General features: G+C 41.9%; 1 protein-coding gene across 30 annotated transcripts in view; it reads right to left on the reverse strand.

The window, feature by feature from the left end:
* CLASP2 (cytoplasmic linker associated protein 2) overlaps window positions 1-18,579 on the reverse strand; it is a gene marked incomplete at both ends in the record, with an annotated part of 157,017 nt that overhangs the window by 53,640 nt on the left and 84,798 nt on the right. For 16 of the 30 annotated variants that reach the window (XM_080715622.1, XM_080715619.1, XM_080715644.1 and 13 more), the window contains 6 exons: window positions 169-339; window positions 7,800-7,901; window positions 10,730-10,747; window positions 12,694-12,717; window positions 16,202-16,375; window positions 17,780-17,835. In XM_080715622.1, the coding sequence (XP_080571748.1) occupies window positions 169-339; window positions 7,800-7,901; window positions 10,730-10,747; window positions 12,694-12,717; window positions 16,202-16,375; window positions 17,780-17,835 (545 nt within the window). Of the gene's footprint in view, window positions 1-168; window positions 340-4,369; window positions 4,397-7,648; window positions 7,676-7,799; window positions 7,939-10,729; window positions 10,748-12,693; window positions 12,718-16,187; window positions 16,376-17,779; window positions 17,836-18,579 lie in introns of all 30 variants that reach the window. The other 14 variants (XM_080715639.1, XM_080715628.1, XM_080715634.1 and 11 more) reach the window with 5 other exon arrangements.

The following is an 18,579-nucleotide window of genomic DNA, read 5'->3' on the forward strand; positions in this document are numbered from 1 at the left end:
ATTATATTATCGAGTTTCAACTCGTAACCTATGTTCCAATAACATTATACTGCTTAAATTTTTAAGCTGTTTTTCTCTAACTTACAAATTGTTGTCTAAAGCCTTTAATGCTACCCAGGGCTCAGATCAGTAGAGGGGTGAGCAACGGGCACGTGCAGCATGTCTCACCCACTGACAGCCTCGAAGGGCTGGCCTCTCTGCTGCAGCCCTGGCTCCGTGGGATCTTGCTTCTTTTCTGTGCTGAGGAGGAGCTGACCAGGACTCTCTGCACGCCAGAGCTCACAGTGGAGAGGGCTGTTGTGGTCAGAACTCTTCCAGGAGACCCAGATCGGCTGCCAGCTAAACAGCAAACACACACAGAATATTAAGATACGAACAAACACATCACACGGAAACGATGATAGTATGGGAGCTTCTAAATTCAAAGAAAGTGGACTGGGGAAGAATTATATGTATTTGTAACCTAGGGTGGGGATACTACATATACTAGCACTAAGTGGTAAATCACCTAAAATATATGTTCACGATTGGGGGCATATGATACTATGTTTTATAATGACAACACTATTATGAATTTTAGAATACAAATTGTAAGGATTTCAAGGTAACCACATCTGACAATACATTTCATATGGTTAATATGACCTATATGAAAAGCTATATATTTAAAAGGAAAACCCATTAATTCCATTGTTACTATTATTTAACTATACAATAGGGATGATTTGTTTTATTTAGAAAGTATGCCTAATGATATGTCTCTGTAATACAAAGTCATCTTATTTTCCTATTATATGTATTTTTTTTTGTGTGTGTGTGTGTGTGGTACTGGGGGTGGAACCCAGAGGCTTTCTACCTCCGGGCTATACTCCCAGACCTATTTTCTATTTTATTTGGAAACAGGGTCTCACTAAGTTGCCGAGAGCCTCACTAAGTAGCTGAGGCTGGCTTCAAACCCGTGCGATCCTCCTGTCTCAGCCTCCCAAGCGCGGGGATTACAAGCGTGCGCCACCACGCCCGGCCTATTATATGTATTTTAAAAATTCACAAAGTTAAAAATATTAATATTGACAAAATTTGTCAAGAAATTTTTGGCCAGCTGAAGAAAGTTTGTTTCTGTTATTTTTTTTTAAATAGTACAGGGCTCTTGGGCGGCACCATTGTGGGAGACACATGCATCGAGGGGAGAGTGAGACTAGGGCCAAATATTGAAGAAGTGGTCCGGGAGACAGAAGCGGAGCTAGGCAAAGATCTCAGAGACCAGGAGTGGACTCGAGAACAAAGTTAAGAAGCACTTTTTTTTTTTTTAAGTGTTACTGGGGTTCCTGGAAGCCCTTCTCCCTCCGGGCTACACTCCCAGACCTTTGCGATCCTCCTGTCTCTGCCTCCCAAGTGCGGGGATTACAAGCGTGCGCCACCACGCCCGGCTCAAGAAGCACATTTTAAAACTAGAAATGCATGCATGGGTTATCTTTTTTTTTTTTGGTGATACTGGGGACTGAACCCAGGGGCATACTACCTCAGTGCTACACTCGTTACACACCTAGCCCTATTTTACTTTTTATTTTGAAACATGGTCTCCCCAAGTTGCTGAGAGTCTTGTTAAATTGCTGAGGCTGGCCTTGAAGCCATGATCCTCCTGTCTCAGGCTCCCAAGTCCTGCCATTACAGGCGTGGGTTAACTTTTAAAGGAGGTACACGCTCTTGTCAATCAAAGCACTTCATGTTGAACAGCAAAGTGGATTATGTCTAGATTCTGTCTAGAGCTAGACATAATCTAGCTCTAGATTCTGAATGGTTAACACTCCAGAAAAATCACACTTGTGCTTAAATAACTCTCCGTGAGCCAACCTTTGCCTTCACTGGTGCCACCGCCACTGCTCAAGCCGCACCACCCAACTGGGGTTCACTTCCACAGAGCAGACCGAAGACTCAGAGACTCGAGAGCCAGCGGCCCAGCAGGGGATGTCAGTGGAGGAGCAGAAGGAGGACTGTAGACAGGAGGAGCAGCCTGTCCTCTCCTAAGGGGAGTGCTGTTCACTTCTAGCCAGCTCTGTCTTGAGATAGCACCAATGAGGTCTTAGGATGCTTTTTAAATGAAAGCTTTGAAATTTCTTGATTTTTACTGTGTTGTGTGACCCAAACAATCCGTGTACAGAGCACGCTGGGCGTGATTCATGGGCTGCTCGTTTGTGACTCTTGCTATTTATTACTTTCTTGGCATAGTCTTGCTGAGGTACAATTTATACTCCTGCTTAATTTTATTTCCTTTTTTTGGTACTAGGAATTAAACCCGGAGGCATTCTACCTCCGAGCTATACCACAGACTTTGTTTCCTATTTTAGTACTAAGGATTAAACTCAAGGGAGTTCTACTTCTGAGCTAAGCACCCAGGCCCGTTTTATTTTTTGAAAGTCTTACTATGTTTAGCTGAGGGTCTCGCTAAATTGCCGAGAATGGCTTCAAATCTGCAATCCTCCTGTCTCTACCTCCTAAGTATTGGGATTATAGGTGTGTGCTACCATATCTGGTTCCCTCAGCGCTTTTTAATTTGAAACGGGGTTTCAGGCTGGCTTTGAACCTCCGATTCTCTTGTCTCAGCCTCCCAAGTACTGGGATTACAGGCATGCGCCACTATACCCAGCATCTTGCCTAATTCTTAAACTCTATTAACGTACAAAATGAAATCTATTGGTGTTCCCAAAATTATACAAATGAAGAAAATTTTATGAAATTAATAATTTGATATCTGAGAAGAAATTTCAAAAGTATAGTAGAAAACTTATTCAGGTTTACTTTAAAATGACTGATTATTTGAACATTTCATGATGTCTCAGGTGGAGAATCTTCAAAGCTGGTCTCCGTCAGCTATAATCTTAAGAATGTTATAAGGCACCTGTTTTCTCCATGCATCGTCTAAACTAAACATACACACCAAAACATATCCAACACTCAACATGCCACAAACTCACAATGCAAAATAGGCCAATGACATATTTTATGGGAAAACTGGCAGTAACATTAAAGGTATAAATAATGAACGGAGCACATACAATATGGCATTCTATTAAACCAATATCAATTTGTGGAGGTGGAGGTGTTGGTGGGAGATACTTGAAAATTTCTTGAAATGTGGGTCTATTCAGCAGACAGGAAAAATGCAGTTAAGAAGCAGAGTTAACTGTCTTTCTACTCTAGATCTGTTGGATTTATTAACACGACACGAGCTCACTCTCTATATATTTGAGTCCGTTCACGCCTCTCCTACGAAAGACAATCGGCAGTATTTGTTTTGATTCGATCACTACCCTCTGTTCTCCAATCCCCCTGGTCCCCACAAAGACTGTGCTAAGTCTAGTGCCTAGGACTCATTTGAAATTATTCATACTTAGAAGAAAATACCAAGGCTCTTTCCCTAGCAAAGAGCCACCAAGGCGAATTATTTCCTTTAGGAAAACCACAGAGTTGATGAAAAAGGGCACAATGTAACCAGGGAGTAGTAGCATGATAACAGAAAATACCCTAAATTGCAAAATTTGAAAACTGATACAGATTTTCTCTTGTGCTTCCTACAAACTACCTTTTTATACTTTTTCCCCCTTGTGGTACTGGGGATTGAATCCAGAGGCACTCTAGCTCTGAGGTCTCTAGATGTTTTTATATTTTTTTGCTTTCAAACAGGGTCTCATTAGGTTGTTGGCCTCAAAGTGTAATCTCCTGTCTTAGCCTCCCAAGTATTGGGATGGCATTTCAAAGCTACTAAAGCTCCTTTTTTGTGTGTGTGGCACTGGGATAGAAACCAGGGGCATTCTACTTCCGAGCTACACCCCAGAACCTGATTTTTTTAATTATTATTTATTTTGAAACAAGGGCTCAATGAGTTGCAAAGGGCCTCACTAAGTAGTAGCTGAAGCTATCCTCGAACCACAACCCTCCTGTCTCAGCCTCCCAAATGCTGGGATTAGAAGTGTGCCTCACCACGAATGGCTGCTCCTTTTCTTTTGAATGCTTATATAGGGTCAACTTAGATCATTAAAAATGCAGGGTTTTGCCGGGAGTGGTGGCGCACGCTTGTAATCCCCGTGCTTGGGAGACGGAGACGGGAGGATCGCGCAGGTTCGAAGCCAGCCGGAGGTAGAAGGGCTTCCAGGAACCCCAGTACCACCAAAAAAAAAAAAAAAAAGGCAGGGTTTTGGTAATATAATAAAGACAAGCCAAAGACAAATCACAATTGGTAATTTTTGTCTCAACATGATTACAGAATGATGAATACTATATGTTAAAAATTTCTGCTGAATAGAATCCAGTTTTGGTAATGAAAATAGGTGATCAGACAACAGATGCATACATATAGTCTATAGAGTCTTACCACCAATGGTATTAGCAGATTGTGATCCTGAACAAGTGTAAAGGCAGAATTAGGGGAAGGGTTATAAGCATCCATGAAGAGGGAAGAAGCAGTTGTACAATGGATGGCAGATGAAAATATAAAAGCTTTAGTCAGTTCTCAGGGAAAAGAAACAAAAATAACAACCAGAAAACCCCTAACGCAAAAAAAGCAAACTTTAAAACATCCCGAAGCACAGACGTCTTTAACAAAAGCAGTCCGCTTATTAGTTTATAAAGCAGGTAAACAGAAACCAGACGCTCATGTACAAAGCAGATGGAATGAAATTGCAAAAGTATAAATTCTTCAGCTTTTCTATTATTGGCAGGCCAGAGCTTAAATAATTAAATGCTTAAGAGTTTGTTTAAACATTTAATTTATAACTAGATGGACGAAATAACAGTATTTCAGAGCTGAAGAAAAATTATATGAAAAAGCTACAAATTGCATCTCTCTTAAGATTCAGGATAAAATAAAACAAGAGGAGGGAGGAGAGAAGACAGCTTCTGACAGGCTGTACAATCACCTGTACACAACCAGTCACTACCAACGAACACAGGACACGACTGCTTCATAAATATACGTCTCCATTGGGTCTGCTCTGATTTATTTTGATTAGCCACCAGAAGACACCTGCTTTGGTCCAAGAGAATTCTGTAAATAAATGGTGGTACAAAAACATGGGAAGACCATGCAAATCCTAATGAATTACTTGATGACAAAGTGGAGATGGAGATCGCAGTAATATTTCTGTGTAGGTATGTTGTAAAGAAACTTGCATACAAACTACATATCTTTTTTTTTTTAACAAAAGAATTTGGAATGGAACATATAATCATTCAATTAAGTAAGCAGGCAAACGAAAATTCTCTACTATGACTTAAAACCTAGGTGATTTCTTTTTTCCCCTTGTGGTGCGGTGCTGAGGATTGAACCCAGGGACATTCTACCTCTGAGCTTCAGCCCCAACCCTTTTTATTTCTTGAAACGGTCTCACTAAGGTGCGGAGGCTGGCCTCAAACCTGCAATTTTTCATCTCAGCCTTCCAAGTATTCAGATTAGACGTAGGCCGCTGTGTCTGGCTAAAATCTAAGTAACTTGAATCTTGAGAAAGTCCTCGGACCTTGAAGTGGTATTAGTCTAGCCACTTGTGTTCTCACAATCAGGAAGGAATCTGGAGTAATTGTGGATTAGATTTCAAACTGAAAAGCAAATGCACAAAAGTATTCTATTTACTAGTGACCTGATGTGAAGTCACAAGGTGTCTAAAAAGGAAGTCTCCCGAGTGACGTGTTGGGATAAACAAAACAACTCTGAACCTCTGCCCTGAGATCAGCCTTAGTATTCTCCAAGACAACTAATAGCTCACAATTGAATTTTGTCTTTAGATCCTGGACATGAACAGTTTCTGGCTGTCTTTTATGCATTAAACTTCCGAATTTCATCATTACTTACTTTTGCCTCCTGAGGCAATAAAAACAAGGTATAGGAATATACAATAGGAATATAAAATACGGCTGACATTTGACTAACAACACTTAGGACAACTTCATCAGCTAATACACGCAGGGCTTACTCCCGGGAAGGCACTCTTTTAATTATGGCAGTGTATTAAATATACTGTGCCGTTTCATCTTCCTGACTATCCTATGAGGGAGACACTATAACCTCTTCACTTTACAGGTGAGTACATAAAGTACCTTTAACACAGAAAAGCCAGGATGCAAACCTGGACAGGATGTCTTCAAAGTCCATGTTTAAAATCAGTCCTTCTTCCATTCTACTATGGCACGAGTCTCTTGGCGATCTTGCTAAAGATCCTGTGTGTGTGTGTGTGTGTGTGTGTGTGTGTGTGTGTGGTACTAGGGGTGGAACCCAGAGGCTTTCTACCTCCGGGCTACACTCCCAGACCCATTTGATATTTTATTTGCAAACAGGGTCTCACTAAGTTGCTGAGGCTGGCTTTGAACCTGCACGATCCTCCTGTCTCAGCCTCCCAAGCGCAGGGATTATGAGCGTGCGCCACCACGCCCGGCTTACTAAAGACCCTATTTGATACCTTTGGTCACAAAGTGAGTTGCACTTTTAACCAGCTCTCAGGTGGTGCTAATGCTGGTCTGGGCAGCACACGTGAAGAAGCAAGGGTCCAACTACCATGCTCCAGTGCCGAGGACAGAGGTGCTCTAAAGCCACTCCACGAGCACTCAGAATCAGGAAGAGCAGGATGGAATCTATTTTTTATTTAGCTGGGAGGAAAGCCCTTGCCTGAAGAACATTTGTCCTTTTTCCTATTTGTAAATAATTCCCCACTTGAAGACCAACTTTTTAGTGAGTGTTTCCACTTATTTTAGGACTCTTTCTGAGTGCTCCCATTGTTATTCTGCCTGGACAGTCTTACTCTGGAAAGAGAAGTCTGAAAGCAGTATTTGTATAATCACCACCCCGCTCCCCTAAGGCTCGCTCATTCTCAATCTCAACATCCACAGAGCAGGTGATAAAAATATAGAAACGGGACTCCCCTATCCTAATAAATCTTCTGAATATCAGCGAAAGACGTTACATCTGTTTCTTTCCAAAAGAGCCAGGCATGTAGAATAACCCTCATAATAACTTCTCTAGAATATTTTTTAATTGTAGAGATATATGCTAATGACAATCTCTAAAGTTAAAGAAGGAATGGGAACAAACTTTTCAGTTAATAATGCCATAATGCATTATTTTGAAACACATAGATGATTCGTTTTATCTCGACTCTAATTAAACTTGTGCATTTTAGTATTTGTTTTTGGGAGGAACTCAGCTTCTAAAGAAAAAGCCAAACCGTGAATCTTTAATTTAACAAAGAATACAAAAGAACTGCTCACCTCAATTGGTCTTCACTCTAAAAAAGCACACACCCGCCAAATGCTACCTAAACATATGATATTCTAATAGATCTGGGGAAAGTAAGAAGACACATTCATCTGCCCGTGAAGAGCATTAGCTACATGCAAAGAGATATCGAGTTCATATGTGGGAATTATTTTGCCTCTAAAAGGCCCAGTTTTCCACATTTGCAAGTTTCTGAGTAGAATGTAAAAACCTTAGTATTAAGGATTTGTGCTATTTAAAATATCTCCATGCAAACGCTTGTATAGCAGATGAGGTTTCTCTTTCTAAGTGGCAGATATCGATGATGCAGCCCTAAAACACAAAGACAACACCCACTCAGAAAAACTCAAGACATGCACACAACTGACCCAAAACATGGAAAAAAAATACCTTCATTTTTTTCGGGTGACGATGAACCTAAAGCACAGAACAAGAACTCAGTCTGCGGCTCGTCGTGAACCCAGGCCTGTCTATCCACGGACAACCTCCTACAGCAGTGTGCAGGCAGCACACCGAGAGGAGGCTGAAGGGCAGTACTTACGCTGAGACTGAGACACCATCTTTGTTCGACTTCTTCCTCTAGAGTCTGCCTTGGCATTTCCCATGCCAGCGAGGGGTGCTGACAGCTTTGCTCTCACACGGCCTGAGGGACAAATATTCCCAGAATTAAAAACACTTTTCTATAGTAATATGCAGTATTAAGGGGAAAATCTATTTTCAAGAACTGTTATAAAATTCTGTAATAATATAACCAACACAGGTTATATTTCTCTTAAAATCTTAAAAATGTAATTGTTTTGTTTTTCCCAGACAGTGTGTTGCTGAGTTAGAGTGGTTTTGAACTCCTGGGTTCAAGTGATTCTGCCTCCGAGTCCTGAGGCGTTGGGACTACGGCGTGCACCACCATACTCAGCTTATACTGCTTTTTATGTTTTGTACTATAAGCTAATTTTCCTTCAGGGGTAAAAATAATGTCAAACTACTGGACTTTCATTCGTAAAAGTTTGATATTATTAGTCTAGTGATTATAATTAAGATAATTACTATAGGCATGCCACTTGTTTTTTTCTTTTGTTGCGGGTCTGGGGATGGAACCCAGGGGCATTCTACCACCAAGCTACACCCCCTGCCCTATTTTTTATTCTTTATTCTGAAACAGGGTCTGAGTTGCAGAGGGCCTCACTACGTAGCTGAGGCTGTCTGCGAACCGCGATCCTCCAGTCTCAGCCTCCTGAATGCTGGGATTACAAGCGTGTCCACCACGCCCAGCTAGCCACTTGTTTCTTAACTGGTAGTTTTAATTCTAAAATTTTAGTTTCTAGAAAATTTATTCTCTATTCTATGGTATTTATTTATTTATTTATTTATTTATTGGTGGTACTGGGGTTCCTGGAAGCCCTTCTACCTCTGGGCTACACTCCCAGACCTATTTTATACTTTTTTATTTTTTTTTGCGAAGAGGGTCTCCTAAGCCAGCATGGCTGGCTTCGAACCTGCGCGATCCTCCAGTCTCTGCCTCCCAAGCGGCGGGGGGTGGGGATTACAAACGTGCGCCACCATGCCTGGCGTCTATTCTATGGTTTTAAATATAAGCCCAATCTTAGAAAACAAAAACTCAAACAACCCTTTTGACTGAACATGTACTTCTAAAGGGATTTTTAGAAAGAGAGAGTACTGGCAAAGTATTTAATCTTTTACTGTATCAGATAACAAAGGGTGTGTAAGGATATGTTCATTGCCTTCTTTCCCTAACCAACCAATTTCACTTGGAAAATGATTTGAAGAAATACATGTATCATATATATAAATACATATATCTTTTCTTTCTTCTTGATCTTTTTTTTGGGGGGCTTTTTTTTTTGGTCTTTTTTTTCCCTGGGGATTGAACCCAGTGGCATTCTATCTCTCAGCTACACCCCCGCCCTATTTTTATTTTTTATTTTGAAACAGGGTCTTACTAAGTAGCCACGGCTGGCCGTGAACCTGTGATCCTCCGTTCTCAGTCTGCCAACTGCAGGGATTACAAGTGTGCGCCACCACGCCCGGGTTGAGCTGGCACTTTTCTTAATATATTCTTATTTTCTCTCCCAGCTGTATTCCTTTCTGGACTACCAGTGCCTTGTCCCCCTCTACAAAACACCCCTGCCCTATGCCTGGAGCTCTTGAACTACAGGGAGTAGGTTTATCACGGTGCCTAAGTGAGCTGTCATTAGTAAGACAACAACAAAACCAAACGAGTGATGGCAGAATTAGCAGGTACCCTGGTGTGCTCGAAAGTCACTGCAACCAAACCAGAACCAACGTGAAACATACTCGAAATAAAAGGCTTGGGGTCCTTTATAATTAAAAGGTACAATTTTGGAAAATATACAAAGCTCTGGCTAAATTGATATGCTCATCAGGGAAAAAAACATAGCGAAGAAACGTACTGAAGAGTAGGGATGCATTAAAAAAAAAAAACAACCCATAAGGCAGCAAGGGAAGGTGAGAGAGCGGTAAGAAACAGCAGAGACAGGCGAGGCCGCGGCACACAGCCCGGTGCGGGCGCTCCCGGCTCGGGCCCGGCTGTGAGGCCTGTGGGGAAAGGGCGCTCAGGACCAAAAGCTGAAACAGAGGCCACCGTTATTTCTGAGTGGAGACTTTATGCAAACGCTATGTATCAAAGAAATTAAAGTTGCTGAGCACCTCCCTAAGTAGCTGTGGCTGACTTTGAACCTGCGATCCTCCTGTTTCAGCCTCCCAAGTACTGGGATAACAAGTGTGTATCTCCACGCCTGGTCTGATACTAATATTTTAAATTACAAAGTACTTAACCACTAAGTTGCCATTAGCTAGCATAGTGTTAGTAATATAAAACCAGAAGGTTAAATTTGTTTGGTTTTAAATACAAGAAAATGTCATCTATGAAATTAAATTATTTTCCTTGTATAAATTCAAAAGGTATAAATTTTTAAGTGAACTGATTCAGAAAATATAAAGCACTTTAGTTGTAATTTCAAATTCAATTTGAATCACTCATTCCTCGCTTAATAATTTAAAAAAAAGATCTATTTCCAAGTAGACTATATAAAGGCATTTAACTTATGGTGATAAAGCAATGGTGCACTCTCCCACAAAAAGAAATGGACTGGCATAAAAGAAAATAACAAAAGAGCATTTTAATATCATTATTGGGGAAAAACTAAAATCAGGTACTAATTCTGTACTAATTAGTAAGCATGTTAGGCGATTATGTTTTTCCAGCATGAGATGATCCAAGATACAAAGCAAAATGGCTGAAGAATTAAAAAACAAAAAAATCCACACATGTAACTAACAAAGTAAATGCGGAATGTAGAAACTACCGTAGCTAGTGAATTATAAAGATTTGCAAATAAATGAGCCTATTTTAGAGTTAATATTTAATTCCTACCAATGAAACAGTAATGATGTAGAGGTATTTGTGTTACTAGCAAAATGTATAATTCTTACCATCTTCAGATGCTGTTCCTAAATAAGAGAAATAAAACAAAATATATATTTCAACAAATTCTTCCAATGCTGCTACCTCAGAACCCCCACCCGAGAGTTGAAGGAAAAGGTGAGAACAAAAAATGACTTTCGGTCTGACAGACTTAAATTACCTTTGAAAAGAGTTCATTTTGAGGAAGACAAGATTTGAGAGAACCTGATTCACAGCACACAAAAGCTGAAACTAGACAACTGAAAAATGGCAAAGTTCTAGAGCCCACACTTCTTTCTTCTAAATTCATTCAAGTTCATTCTTAAATTTTGAAATGGTGGGGGAAACAGAAAAATTAATCACTGAAGAAAGACACAACTTTGTAATTACTCTTCTTTGCAAGTAAAGTTTTTTTTTTTTAATATATAAGAGAGTAGAAATGTTTCCTGTGCCTTTTCGAAAGGCAGTGTATAAAAGAACTAGAAAAAAACAACAGGCAAATGTGGAATCCACAACCCAGGGCTCACTTGCCCAGGACATTTATCAAAGCATATACAAAGCCAAAGGCCTAGGGATATGATTTACCAGCGACTTAGCCAATATTCATGTGTACTCAAAAGATGTCAGTGAAATATACCAGAAATGACCAACTACAAACATCCTAATTCGCTACTAATGAAGGGCAATAAGACATATGCTCTTTTCTTTTTCTTTTTTTTCCCAGAACTGGAGATTGAACCCAGGGGCATTCTTCCTCTGAGCTAAACCCCTAACCCTATTTTTTAAATTCTTTATTTTGAAACAGAGCTTTAGTAGCTGAGGCTGTCCATGAACCTGCACACCTCCTGTCTCAGCCTCCCAAGTGCTGGGATTATAAGCGCGCACCTCCATGTCCAGGTATGAGACACATTTCCTGTATGTGCATTTTTTAAATGCAGGGCTGAACATCAGAGGGAGTGCCACATCACATAATAAAGGTGACTCCTCAAACAGGCTGGTAGTTCTGATCCCAAAAGGAAAAGTTTTGATGGGAAAGTGATTAAAAAACACTTCTAGTTTTCCAGGAATATCAATGTTAGAAGGGATAATTGAGGGTTTGATATACAGATACCATCTCTTGATGTCTATCATTTCATTCAATAAATTTTTATGAAATACCTTAATCTTACAAAAAAGAGCGACTAACATAACTTTATATACACTCAACTGAAAAGTAAATGTTCCATTTCATTAAAATATCAAATATGCTAGGTCAATTTTTAGAGTTTATATAATAATTGATAGAAAAAGAAAGTATCTCAATTTTTTCTAGATATGATAAAGTAACACATATTGCAGTTTTTTATTATGAGTTTTCTAAAAAGGCTCAAATGTCTATAAATTATGGGATCTCATAAAGTATGGACAATATGCTGTCTAGTATCAGACAAAAAAACATACAGATTTGTTACTGAGCCAAGCAACTACAAATATACTATAATCATCTGAATGTAGAAATGAAAGGGGCAAAGCTTAAAGTTCAGTTTTGATTAAATATGAGTTTAAAATTCACTGTTAAAAAACAGCTTCTATGACGTGCATTTGCCTTTGAACATGTGGCATACGTCGTCTGTCTCTCTGCATCAGAATCAGTGAACTGAAGTGCTGAATAACAGACTATGAGGCTCCGCTTCACTCTTCTAGACCCAATACTGTAGAGGAAGACAAGGGCTTGAAAATATTTGGAGGCGTATTTCTGAGAGCCCAGGTAAAATGTTTAATATAAGTGATTCAAATTATAACAAATGGTAACCTACTATTTGAGTAGACTGGAAAAATCTAAAAATGGGTACACTTAGCATCAAATTCAACCAATCGTGTAGCCATCTTCATATTAAGATTCTTGGTAAATAAGTAGGATATTTTCAGAAATTTGGAGGAGAGTAAGGAAGGATACGATAAAGGACCCAAAGCCACACAGGTGCACAGTAGAAGTAGAAAAGCAAGTTCTTACCATCCATCTTGTCAGAAGTATCCTCTTTGATGAAAGCACAAGCAAAGAACAGAGGAAAACTTAGTATATTAGGAAAAAATAATTTTATAATCCCTAGAGACCGTTTTTAAAGGAACAGAATCCGCTGCTCAGGCATGCTGTGTGCGGCCCTGCTGCTTACCCACCTCCATCTTTACTTGGAGCGTTCAGCCCCTATAACCTCCTTCTGGATCAAGCTAACACTTCACTTCCTCTATTCTGTTGCTGATAGGGAAGAGCACACCACCATGCACTCTTGCATACTGGCACTACTGAGGCTGGGACCTGGCAGGGAGAGTTAACACCAGGATTGGTGTTGCTCTTAAGAGGTTCCTCCTGCAGCTGGCCGCTGGCAACTTGGTTTTGAGTATCTCCTAGAGTAGCAATGCTTTTTAATTTTTTTTGGTTGTACGGGGGATGGAACCCAGGGGCATTCTACCTCTGAATTATACTCCCAGTCCTATTTTTATTCTTTTATTTTGAAACAGAGTCTCATTAAGTAGCTGAGGCTGGCCAGGAGCCTGAGATCCTCCTGCCTCAGCCTCACACGTTCTGAGATTACAAGTGTGCACCACCCTGCCTGGCTACGATAGGGCTATTTTAAGTGAGGGCGGGGCACCCAACTGTGGTACACTGGTTGTCTAAACTGTTTTTGCAAATGGTGATGTCTGGTGAATATCTGCTTCCTTCTGCAAGCCTGGAGTTCTGCTAAGTGTCGCTGATTATGCAAGCAGAGTGCCTGTGTCCCTCACTGCCCACTCCACCCTGAAGGAGAAGTCGTGGGCAAGTTTCCCTGAACACAAACCCTGGGCCTCACGGCTGGCTGCACTGTGGGGGAGGAGCAGCCCCACCCCACCCCGGGGAGGGAGCACTGGAGCCTGCGCGCAGGTGACTCCGCACTATCTGTCAGGTCTCCTTCCCTTGCTCACTCTGCCTACATCCTTCTCTGCTAAGCCTATCATGAGTACGGCTGCCTGAGACTGTGAGTGAGTCCTTTCAGTAAGTTCCCAAACGTGTGGGTAAATATTACAGCTTCCCAGATCACATTTTATTTGGTACTGGTGATCAAATCCAGGGGTGTTCTAACTCTGAGCTATACCCTGACCCCCCCAACCCCTCTTTTTGTTTTTTTGAAAAAGGGTCTCCCCCAAGGTTGTTGAAAGTCTAAGTTGCTGAGGCTGGTCTTGAACTTGTGACCCTCCTGTCCTAGCCTCCCAAGTAATAGGATTACAGGCATGCACCATCACACCTGGCTTTCTGATCACACTCTTAATATCCATCCCCTACAAATATCACATCCAAATCTACTACCTCCTTCCCTTCTACCTCAGTGAAACCAGTACCCCTTCAACACCCCACGCTAACTCCCAAGCTACCGGGGCTCTGTATATCCACCCCCAGGCTTCCGTGGGAGCGTCACCATCTTCTCTACTGCCACACAGCTTTAGCATACAAGTATACTGAATTCCACCACTCTTAAACAAAAATCAATCCGTTCCTGAGCCTTGAACTAGACATTCCTATAGTGATCATTCATCCCTCTTCCTGGCCATCAGACACAGGAGTGATTTATATAGATTCTCCTTCTAACTTCTTCCTCAACCAGCCGAGATGTGACTTCTATCTATCTGACTTCACTGAAACCATCTGTGGCCCTTTCTATACGAGCAACGCCACTGAGAATATCACAGGCACGCACACATACACAGGGGTTTCCTTAACACACACTCTCAACTACCTCGTACTGCACCGAGTTTCCTCTCTAGGAAGTTAAAGGATAAATTTTAGCTTATTTTTTAACAATTTAAACAAAAAGGATTCTTTTTGTTTGTCTTTTTGGAACCGGGGATTGAACCTAGAGCGCCATACCTGCAAAGCAGGGCGCTTTTGTCACTGAGCTGCATCCTGGCCCCAAAGGGCAAATTTTAGAACACTCCTGACCCCTGCCAAAGGATTCAAGACTTTAGGGAAACCAAAACAAAAATAAACAAGTGGCAACTCTTTATGAAATGTATAGATTTTAATTTTTTTTTTTTTGCATTCCACCCTGAGCTACACCCCAGCCCTATGTTTTATTCTTTATTTTGAAACAGGGTCTCACTGAGTTGCAGAGGGCCTCACTAAGTAGCTGAGGCTGGCCTCGAACCGCGATCCTCCAGTCTCTGCCTCCCGAATGCTGGGATGACTAGCGAGCGCCACCACGCCCGGCCCGGAGTTTAATACTGACAGATCTTGATATCCCAACTGTTTCCTAAGCACTGCCATCTGAGAGCTCACAGGGACTACAAACTCAAAGTTGCACAAAATACATCAAATCTTTATTTGCTCACTCCTTAGCCACTGCTTGAAAGATTCACAAGACAGACATAAACCTCCGGGTCACTGGTCCTAGCAGGACGCTTTCAAAGGCTACGTGTCCGCTAGCAAAGAAGAAAATATTCCTTCTGAATCACATACGTTCAGTCACAATGAGCAAGGCTCAAAGGAGACGAGAACAGTCCAGCGTTTGCAAGTGTATAAGGAGGTGGCACTACTGAGTGGGTGAGGCAGGCAGAAAGGAAAGAGGAGAGGAAGAACGAGACCTCCTCTGCTCTAACCCCGGGGAGGAAATCCGCAGGCAGCAGATGACAGCCCCTCAGCCTGAACCTGAGCCAGACACAGACAAGAGAAGAGAGAAACACCTTTCCCACATAATAATAAAACCAACATATAATTTAAACCTCAAACAACCCAAATAAACCAAGTAAGTCAATCTCACAGCACTGTTACAGGCTTTCTTATGAAAATAAATTGGTTTTCTAGTTTACATTAAAATATTTTAAATAAAATCTTTTTTATCTGTATTAAAACAATAGTATTCAATACAACATTTATTTTTAAGGCTGAGGATGAACGGGTTTTTTTCTTTCACGTTTCCTTCCCGCTTTAAAAATTGAGCGATAATGCATGTATGTAATAAAAGTCACCCTCGTATAGTATACAACTCAGTGCTTTTAGTATAGTCACAGGGTTGCACGATCCTCGCTGCTGCAAGTTTCAGAAAACTGCCCTCATCTCGATATAAATCCCGTACCCGCTGGCTATCCCTTTCTACTCCTCCCACTCCTGGGCCCTGTGATGCTGTAGATGAAGCTATTCTAGTCATTTCACATAACTGGAATCATAGAGAGCTGGCGACAAGGCCAACGCCCTCCCAAAACCTTCTTGGTAACGAGTGGTTGGGTGCGGCTGAAATGCAGTTGGGAGGGTTCCGTGGCAATCAGTGGAGTCAAGGACTGCTTCTTCGATCAAGAGGAGGAGGTGGAGGACAAGGGGGAAAAGTGGGAACAAGGCAGCTCAAGAGATACCAGAATGGTGCCCCCAGTGCAGAATCATATTAAAACATGGATTATCCCCGCTAGAAAGAATGGCATAGGAACGATCAGGACACATCAGTGCCCACCGAGACAGGAGGAGGGCACTGTGCTGTCTCCCACAACCAGCCCCTTACCTAGGGATGCGTAGGAGCCGGGATTCAGGGCACCGGCGCCCAGCCGCCCACTCCTCACGGCCTGTCCGGCAGCATGGTGCGCCTTGGCACCAGCAGCAGCGTTCACATCGATGTCACTCCGTGAACGCTGCAGGCTTCCTGGAAGGGAGCTGGCTTTGGTGCCGCCTGCTGACACTGGAAGACAAAGCAAAGGGAGTCTGTGTCGTTCAAACCACTGCAAACAACTTGAAAATGACACAGACGTGAAGCCATCATGAGCTAGTGACCGATTATGACATACAGAACAAGGAAGCAGCCGGGCGTGGTGGCGCAGCTTGTCATCCCAGCATTCGGGAGGCTGAGACCGGAGGATCGCGGTTCGCGGACAGCCTCAGCTACTTAGTGAGGCCCTCTGCAACTCAGTGAGACCCTGTTTTAAAATAAAGAATAAAAAATAGGGCTGGGGTGTAGCTCAGAGGTCGAATGTTCCACCCCCAGAACCAAAAAAAAAAAAAAAAAAAAAAAGAACAAGGAAGCAGTGGCCAAGTGCGCAGTACAGAGAGGTTTTCTTTTTGTGATACCAGAGATTAAACCCAGGGGCATTCTACCTGAGCTACATCCCCAGCCTAACTTTTCATTTATTTAGAAATAAGGTCTCACTAAGCTGCAAAAGACCTCACTAAGTAGCTGAGGCTGCCCAGCCGCCTCAGTACTGGGATTCCAAGCTTGCACCGCCACGCCTGGCTCCAGACTGCTTCACTGTGAATTCTGACACATCTGCACGTCCTCAGTTTTCAGGATTCCTCTGCCACATTTTCCTCTCCTGAGAAACAGGAAAAGTGGCCAATGCTGACTGTAAAATAGGACTATGTGCAGATGAGACGTGTGTGACTGATTTATAAAGATGAAGTGCTAGGTAAGCTAAATACCTGGAAGCAGGATTATGTTTTATTATCAAAATTTTAAAAAAGAGGACAGAAATAGGAAAAGTCTAAAGTTAATGGTGGTTCTGCTACACTTAGGTAATGCAAAGTAAGTAACTAAATTTCTGATTTAGTTTTTCAGGTTCTTTTGTGTGTGTGTGGTACTGGGGATTGAACCCAGGGGCATTGTACTTCTGAGCTACACCCTCAGCCCTGGTTTATTCTTTTTACTTTACAGCAGGCTCTCACTAAGTTGCAGAGGGCCTCACTAAGGTGCCGAGGCTGGCTGGGAACCTGGGATCCTCCTGTGTCAGCCTCCCAAGTACTGGAATTACAAGCACATACCACCATCTCCAGCGAGCTTTTCAGTTTTAAAAGAGAAGAGTTTATAAACTGTGATTCACAACCCATTAATACACTGTGTGTTCAATGGAGTGGGTCATGGCTAACATTTTAAAGAAATGTCACACAAGAGAAAAGAGTGCATCACGGGAAAGGTAAACCCCGCTTCATGGAACCACAGTGTACTGCGCATGCAGATATCCGCAGGTACCATATACGTGCGTGGCGCTGGGTTATGAAAACAAGTTGTCTCACTGTTGATCTCATCCAAACAGTCTGAGGACTACTGCTTAGAGATAAAATAAGCTACGACTCTTACTTAGAAGGCAATTACCTCTTCCAGCCACAGCTGACGGGTTTGCTGTAGACCATTTGGAAGAAAAAGGGCGACTGCAAAGTAAAAGGAAATGCTTTTAGTAAGAAGACTTGGCTTATCATTGCTCTGATAACTAACAAAACTACTAATGAAATACCAGTGTTCAGAAAAGCTGAGAAGCTTCTCATTTTAACTTTCTTTTAAAATAAAAATCACTTTAGAACACTTGTTCTCAAGCATAAGTCATCAAGTATCAGTGGTGAATCCGTGAGCGGTACAGCAGCTATACAATAACTGACAGTGGGGAGAAATGGAAAGTCTCGAATGACCAGAATGACTGCTCTTCACGCTGCTCCTCGGCACACATCACGGCCACGGAGGACTCAATTCTGGGACTATCTACCACCTGCACTTGAGACATTTACTCAGAGAAGGAGGTGGTGTTCCCACGGGCACACAGGCAACTCGGCATAGCCAAAGCCCCTCTCCCCTCACTCCTCGTGGCTGTGGTCATCAACGGTTCCTCTGGTGTGCAGTAACACACTCCCCGGTGCACTCAGGACTACCGAGCGTTCCCACGTGGACAAAAACTAAGAACTACTGCCGAGGATAACATTTAGAGAATGTTAACAAAATGACTCTATCTCAAAGAGCCCATCACATCCTTTAAAATTTCTTTTAAAATTATTTGCCTTTAATTACAATGGGACTCTGGAGCCCGTAGATAAATAAACCATCCAAGTATACTATGGGGAGTCACAAAGTATGTTTTAAAAGTGGGAGAAGAGTTTAGAAACAAAACCCCCAAAAAGGTTAAA

Source organism: Muscardinus avellanarius, assembly GCF_963383645.1.
Source record: "Muscardinus avellanarius genome assembly, chromosome: 18".
NCBI classification, from domain to species: Eukaryota; Metazoa; Chordata; class Mammalia; order Rodentia; family Gliridae; genus Muscardinus; species Muscardinus avellanarius.